Source organism: Cydia splendana, chromosome 4, assembly GCF_910591565.1.
Source record: "Cydia splendana chromosome 4, ilCydSple1.2, whole genome shotgun sequence".
NCBI classification, from domain to species: Eukaryota; Metazoa; Arthropoda; class Insecta; order Lepidoptera; family Tortricidae; genus Cydia; species Cydia splendana.
Window position 1 is genome coordinate 5,290,137 of NC_085963.1, and position 8,562 is coordinate 5,298,698.

General features: G+C 38.4%; 1 protein-coding gene across 1 annotated transcript; it reads left to right on the forward strand.

The window, feature by feature from the left end:
- The first annotated feature begins 4,262 nt into the window (after window positions 1-4,262).
- On the forward strand, window positions 4,263-5,729 carry LOC134789680 (protein lethal(2)essential for life-like). The gene has a single exon (XM_063760277.1). It carries the CDS (start codon window positions 4,312-4,314, stop codon window positions 5,191-5,193), a length of 882 nt encoding a protein of 293 aa, XP_063616347.1. The 5' UTR covers window positions 4,263-4,311; the 3' UTR covers window positions 5,194-5,729.
- The last annotated feature ends 2,833 nt before the right edge of the window (window positions 5,730-8,562 follow it).

Genomic DNA, 8,562 nt, shown 5'->3' on the forward strand with positions numbered 1-8,562 from the left:
TTTTTCTTAGTTTCGTTCACTGTAGAAAAATACATGCGAGGTCTCCTTATACCCCCGTCCCCCAACGTGATCTGTCTTGATTTTTTCCTGACCCCCCCCCCCCCCACCCTTATCGAACCTTGCGTGTTTTGTGCAGAAGCTCTATGTCAGGTATTAGTTTTCGTAGCTTGAATTTGTAATACAAAAAAAATTGAGCAAGTAGATGTTTTACATAAGTACCAAACTTAGGGACGGGTTCGTGTGACTTTTAACCTTTCGTATAATCTTAACCCTCCCAGACAATTTACTACTACTACTACTTACTGGGTTGGCGCGGTGACCCAAAATGAGTTTTGGCCTCCAACACAAGAGCACGCCACTTTGATCGGTCCAGAGCGGTATCCCGCCAGCTTTCGCCGACGCCGTGCTCACGGAGATCTGCCTCCACTCTATATAATAATAGGTGCCGAATATAAGATAGGTGAGACCAAAGCGCATCGTCTCCGCTGGCTTGGGCATCTCGAAAGGATGGGTACGGGTCTACCAACTGGGCGCCGTCCTCTTGGTCGTCCTAAATACCCTGACATTTGGACTGTAATTTATGATTTCAAAGTTATTAATGCAGTAGCATTTTTTGACAGGGTCATATGAAGGGTTAATGGCAGATTGTTAGATCACAACTATACAAATGGCTATTTTATTTTGCCGTATACTTCCGGTATATGTAGATGTTATCGTTAACTATAATTTCCATTATATTTTTACTCAACAGCAGCACCGTGTGATATTGTAACATTCTTAGAATTGTTGCAGATGATTCTTCTTACTGTGTAGGAACTCAAAATGAATTAGTATGCCATGGGGTAGCGTAATCTAATTAATAACTAATAGTAGCACATTACTTCGAAGGCCATTAAATAGGGAATTGCTGGCCGTGTGTGACATTAATGGGCCAGAAAATCGAGGTCGTTGAGTAAAACAAGGTTAGCCTGTTTCGAGTAGGTAAGTATTTTCATTGCAGGCGCTGATTCGCCGCGTCCAAAACGTTATGCTCCGGTGCCTATTATAAATCACATTATGTCAATTACTGCATGTTTGAGGAAAATATGTTTCTTGTTTAGCATTTCAAGGTCATTGCCTTTACTATTACTATTTCCCATTAAAACCTTATCGCTATAGGAATGTTACCTTTTTTATAGCCACGGCTAGCATGTTATAAATTGCGTAGGTCGTACACTTATACCTACTCTGTCAAGTTTAGTAACTGAAAAATAAATACTTAAAAAGAACTAATAAACCTATATTATCTTCTTCAACCTAGCGTTTTCCCGGCCTAGCGCCAGGGTCCGCTTTCCTGCTCAATCTTCTCCACTTTGCCCGGTCTTCGGCATCCTCAGGTGTGAAATTGTTCTCTTCCATGTCCGCTATATAAAAATATATTATGATAAATTAAAAATATTAAAACAAAAAGGTTGATCTGCGTAGACGCAAATAGTCGTCTGGTGGGTATTCTAATATTAGTCATCGATTTGTTAAACTTCTTTAAACTCTAATTTTTATATCAACGTAAACGATAACAGACTAAGATATGTTACTTCAATGGTCACATAAAATTTCAAGTGATTTCATTTCAGAATGTCGTTTTATAAATAGAGTGTATAATTGTGTCGCTAAACTTCAAAGTCGGATAAATCCATTCTACCCTGTCAGCAAATCTACCCTATTACCTTTTCTTAATACGATAATCGCATAGACAGATGGATTTACCCGAGTTTGAAGTTAAGCGACTCAATTTCGATTTATGTGACTCTTGTTGTCTGTTTTTCCATCTACAACGACAACCTACAACGCGACTATGAAGATTTACAATCTTTAATATTCACATGCCTTCTTTAATATTGACATGCCTTTGACAATATGTTTTGAAAATAATAAACTATAACCTGTTATGACTGGCGCTACTACTTACGTTCACAACATATATATATATATATATATGTTGACAAACAAACTTTCATCATTACATAAAACTATGTGAGTCACCGGTGACGCTCAACATATTGATTTGTATGTTATGTCTATAGAGGTTATTGATCTTTTGTGATCTTATGTAATTGTTAGTTAAAGAACCTTCAAGAAAAGAGCGTCGTACGACGAGTTCATAAATATGGTATACATTTCTTCACCTTAATATATTGCAATAAAGTGACAAAATTGTTTACGTATTCATGAACTCGACTGTACCTACTCCCATCTTAAAGCCGGCATCTATTTACTTTATCAAAATCAAACAAAATACCTGTTTCTTCTATGCCAACTTTTCATAAGTTTCAAAATATTCTCAAAATCAGAACAAGATAGATAAAGTAACAGTTTTTTTTTCCATTTTGATACAACCTGCTGACAAAACCTACTGAATCACACATACACCGTGTTTTTATTGAATTCCGTTAACTTCGGGGTATAGTTAAGTACGTTTATAAGAACTAAATGGCATAGTTAATTTAAAAAAAAAAAATTTTTTTTTGTTTTCTTTTTTTTTTTTTTTTTTTTTTAAGTAATTAAATGTAGCATATAGCGTTGTTGTAACACGGGCATTACATTTAACTCAACCAAACAATTGAAATCTGTGACATATCAATGTCATTTCGTACATCAATCGACCGAGATTGTACTTAAGTTTAGTAGCAAATGTATGAACTCATTCTAAACACTAATCAATATGTAAGCCGGCCCTAAGGCAAGTGTACACGCTTGTAGAGGCCTTGTAGGAAAAAAATAAATTATGGATTATCTCCGAAATGGACTTAATTAGAACATCGACGGTGTCTTTGAGAAAGTTACTTGATTTAAGCTCAGGAATGCACCCTTGAAATTAACGGAAATAAAAAAAAACACGGTGTATAATACCTACTTACATACAAACATTTCAAAACCTTTAACCACCCTCTAGTAAAGAAATACAATTGCCAACGTTGGTAACTTATTTGTTTTATTTCATTTTATAGGAATGTAAGTATCGATTAATAATAACATGCAATAATTGCAAGTTGCAACGTCAATGCTATCCTACTTTTTTCTTTAAAACTTTTGAATGCCCAAAAATAAACTCTTTATACTTCGAAATAGTCGTAGAAAGTCAAATTAAATCAACAAAGACATGTCAATCAAACCGCAATGAATTTTAACTCGAAATAACCAAGTACTTTCTCTAGTGGGAATTGGGAATCCCATCTTAAAAGAAGCCTTTTGAAAGGTATCGTCAACAAAACAAGGAAAACGTAAGCGTCGAGTGACCTACTGCCAACGGTACACCCACACTACGCTGGCCGCAGTAGTGGTCAAGCGTTGGTCATTTTATTATAGAAAGTATTTGTTTTTATCATTTTGTATAGAACTCACTGATTTTTTCCGTTAAGCTAAGTCAAAATATTGTTTACTTAACTCATCACGTTTCCTAGTGTATGTAGATGTAGATATCGTAGATTCTATTATTTTATTATGTTAAAATACAAAAACATTTGGTACGATCTTTTTTTTTAGGGGAGTCTAAAATATTATTGTGGTTACGGTACTGGTTCGATAATAGTACGTTTATTTTTCAAAAGCTGCTTAAATTTGTCTTATCGAAACCTGATTTAGGGTGCTATTATAATATTTTATAGTCATTCCGAAGCCAAACGTTAGCATTAGCATTATGTAGATAACTTACATAAGTATATTAAGGATTCAGTACAGGTAACTATGTATTTTAAGCGAAAATTTTGTATGAAAATAAGTGTAAATAAAATAGCGTATACACCGGAAATTGTAATACGCTTGTTCGAATTAAACCATACGTCTAGTAGGTACAATTACCCACACTGTTATCTGTACATCGGTGGATCTTATGGCTTTTGTAATAAGGTCCACCGATGTACAGTTACGAGTGTTGCTGTTTGTACGCAGCGCTCTATAACTTAAATATATACACAAATAAGCAATTTCGAAATAACATTCTAATATTCTTATTTCAATCTTCTATTGAACTTCGAAAACAATAATTATGATTCGCTATTCTTAATTATCCAGTAAGTATGCTCAATAACATACCTGCTTGACTCACAAAGAAATTACTCATCAATAAAGTAAGCTGTTTACTTAAAACCAGCTTTACAAACATGAGTCAACCGCTTTCACGCATTGTGCCAGTAGTTGGCGACCACTGGCGCGCGCGCAGTTATCAATGAACGGTTCTGGAACATTCTCCCCACACGGCCTAAGCCTATATAAGGCCCGCCGGTCGCGGCGACCGGCATAACATTACGAAAGCCGTACGAGAACACGCGAACGATGCATAAATACGTTGCCCTAGCATTGCTGCTGATTGCAGGCGCGCAAGCCCGCAAACACCACCACAAACATGAAGACCCATTCGCGGCTCTGGACCAACAACTCTCACACTCCCTAGCCTACCACTACCTCTGGCCATGGAGTCAACTCGTCCAAGCCGCCGCCGCCATGGGTGACGAGGACAACCTCGAAGAACCACAAATAACATCAGACCCCAAAGGCTTCGAAATCAACATGAACGTCAAGAGATTCAAGCCTGAAGAACTCAGGGTCAAAGTTAAAAACCAGTACATTATTGTAGAAGGAAGACACAGAGTGACGTCTGATAATACGCGATTCATGGCGAACCACTTCGTCCAGCGCTTCAACCTACCTCCTGGAACCGAGCAGGAGGAAGTTAAGGCTGTGTTGAAGGAGAATGGAATCCTAAGCATCTCTGCGCCTAGACACGAAGTACCACCTCCACCACCTGAAAGGATAGTCCCCATCGAAGTGAGACTGCCTCAGCCTTCATCTGAAAAACCAACAGAAACTCCCACTGAAGCTTCTACAGAAAAAATAGAAACGTCATCTGAAAAACTGGAGACAACATCAGAAAAAATCGAAACTTCATCGGAGAAAATCGAAGCTTCATCGGAGAAAATCGAAGTTTCATCGGAGAAAATCGAAACTTCGTCAAAAAAGGTACCTGAAATTGAACTGGAAGCTTCCGCGGAAAAAGAAGATTCACTACTGGAATTCCGACTGGCCGACAAGAGACACCATGTTGGAAAAATCAGGAAGAAGGAGCTGAAAAACACTTCAAAACACGTAAAAGACAACGAAGTGTCTAAAGGAGATGGCAATGGCTTAGATTACGCTCTCATAGAGGCGGAAGAGTGAACGCAATGGTAGTTATACCTTAAAAGACTGATAGCTTTAAAGCGGTGCTGTGAAAACTATAATCTCGTTTGGTTACGGACGTATAGGCGTATTCTTATTGGTGCGCGAGCGTGGGCGAGTGGATAGTTCTTGTTCGAACCAGTGTAAGGGGATCTCGAGGTTTTTTACAGTTCAAGAGCGCTCCTTATACAGCAGGTTCTCTCGAGCGCTCACTTCTCCCACGCTTTGCGTGCGAATGAAAGCCCTTGCTTCGAAAAATCGATACCTTGTCGCTTTGACTGTGAAATCGAGGAATTGGCGAAATAGCGAAACTATGTTAATCCGACAAGGTACCTGTGTAACGAATTGTGAAACTCGTATGAGCGTGTATTTGTGCCTATTTCCATTGAAAACGGGCACTTGTACACACAGTGACATTTTATTTACGATGTCATTAAAAAGTTTTTTATTATAAGTCAGACTGTACCTAGAGGCTAAACTAAGATTTATAAAAGTTATTTTGTTTCGTGAATAAAAATGTTATTTATTTTAAGTTATTATTTTCTTTCATTTTAGATAAATATTCCCAGTTTTTCTTAATAGTATTTTGCTTTTTTCTGAACCTAATCATAAATTGATGCATATTTAAATAGTTTCTGTCCACTCAAGCTGGTGACAACAGACTGCATCCACATTAATCTCTTGTGTACCAAATTGTGAGATCTAAGTTAATTTTGTTATGCGTCGATATTTATGACTATCGTCGATACTTTTATAGCTGAATTGACATAAAACATTTTATCTTGCTTAAGCCAGGGTTCGTTGACACCTAGAAATGACTTGTCAACTGGCAAAACTTATTTTAGTACTTTTATTGTCTTAACTAATAGCTCATACTGATGAGATGCAGTAAGGACTCATACTAGAGTCAGACCAAGAAAAGTCTGCAGCGGATTTGATAGCCAACGCAGTGCAAATGTTATTTTAAACGTCAAACTTTTATGAAATTATGACGTATAAATAACACTTTAACTGCGTGGGCTATCAAATCCGCTGCAGACTATTCTTGGTCCGACTCTATGTTAGTGGCTCTGTGAGTTGTAGACCTCGCGATAAGCTTAATAAAAAAATCGGCCAAGTGCGAGCCCATTCCGGTGCGAAAGATTCCGGACCATTACGCAAAAATTGTATTATATTCTGGTTTTAGCATTTGTTGTTATAGCGGCAACAGAAATACATCAGCTGTGAAAATTGCAACTGCCTAGCTATCACGGTTCATGAGATACAGCCTGGTGACAGAGAGTTGGACCTCAGGAGTCTTAGTAATAGGGTCCCGTTTTTACCCTTCGGGTATGGAGCCTTAAAGATTGTTCAATATCTATAATCCGACTACCTACTATAAAATTGTGCTCTAAAAAGTATGAAACAAGAAAATATTCTCATCTGAAATGTTTATACAAAATGTATGTATGTATAGACAAAATTATTGTATATCATTTATTTATTGAATAAAATAACAACGTAAAATATTTCACTACTTAAATGTAATATGTTATAATATTTACAGATATATTCAGAGGATAGACGTGGCATGCCACCTGTACAGAAGAGTGAAATGCGACTTGTAGAGGAGAACACCCGGACACCCTTTTTTCCAAGCTGACACGCAGATCTTCGCTAACGCTAACCTAAGAATTTCAAACATTCGAAGTCAACGGAGCCAAAGAATTACCTAAAGTCCTAAACTATAAACATTATTACAAGTTATCATAATTCTGTTAACAACTACCAACCAGATTCAATTTCTATATACGCGCTATACAAAAAACACGTGAAATGCGATAGGCATAAGATCCGGAATCCTTTTCAGACCGCAAACTGCCATGTTACACCGCAAAACGTACGTTTGTGTAAATTTACTGCGCGTTTCTCGTTGCGGTTGTTGCACAGACATATTTAGAAATAAATGTTTTTCAACACACTTGCTCGTAACGTGATACTTTAAAGTGTCAATCTATGGAACTTGCTAACTATTATGTAAACAAAACGCCATATTGAAATTGTCTCTGAATAATGAATTTACTAGTGACTTTTGTTTACATAATTAGCAAGTTCCATAGAATGACACTTTACGTGTTCGGCCGCCAGCTGCAGCAGTAGGTAAGGTAAACGTACTAGTGCTCGACATGCTAATGCCCAATAGATGACACCTTACTGTCACCTCTATTGACAATGACTTAAGTTTCAAGATGACATGTACTGGGACCGCGTCGAGCACCAATCCGTTTACCTTATTTTTACTAACCGTTTTAACAATGAAAATCTGGTTAATATGTAAATTTCGATCTTTTCTTCGCAAGGGAGTTGAAAAACGTCGTATGAAACACGTATCCATTGGACATTATACACATAGGCTTTCTAATTGCGCGCTCGCTTTCAGCTCACGCGCACAATATGTGACGTTTTCAACTAAAATGTACCACATTGTCGATTGTCGTTAAGGTTATGTTATAATTTGTCTTGGCACGTCTATAAGTTCAACTACTTATTTGCTGCCGGAATTTGTAAAAGCTTCAGCCTGTACGGATATATATGATGGTCGTTCTTATCTACGTGACAGCGTGATAAAAGGGTGTCCGTCACTTTCTATCCCACGGTGTTAAAAAGTGACAGTTATTATATCACCTGGATAAAGATGGATAAAGCCATCCGTAATACGCCGGCAGGTTGGTCTATTAAGATAAATGTCTGTGGTGTAACGTGAACGTTGCGGTCGTAAAGGCGAGTGATGTGTGTAATGACATGTATTACAGCGTACCGTGCCTTAACTACTGGGGCAGCTACATTGGGGACGAGTGATTGATTCAGCGGATGATAATATAGGGCAGCGGTCGGCAACCTTTTAGCAGCCAAGGGCCACATAGCAGTTAACGAAGTGGACGCGGGCCGCACTTTGTTAATATTTATGACTTTATCAGACATTGTCATATGTCAATATTACATACAAAATAGCCAGGGAGGCTCGCGGGCCGCAAGTGAGAGCTTCGCGTGACGCATGCGGCCCGCGGGCCGCTGGTTGCCGACCGCTGATATAGGGGCTCGGGCTGTTCCGCTGTTCGGGCATTTTAGACCAATGTTCGTGTCTATCGGGTGAAAGAAATCAAGTCTATGAAGTTACTAGAGCAGTGTTTTTTAAACTGCGAAGGGGCCCACTGGTTAACAGTCCGCCGGACGGCATCGGTCTGTCAGTTAGAACAAAAAGTTGACAGCTCCGAACAATTTATAGGCGGGCAATATATACAAATATCCGGCGGACTGTTAATCAGTGGGCCCCTTGAGTCGCGTGGTCGTGTGGGGGTCGCGAAGCCTGTACCAACTGTAATCCAATAC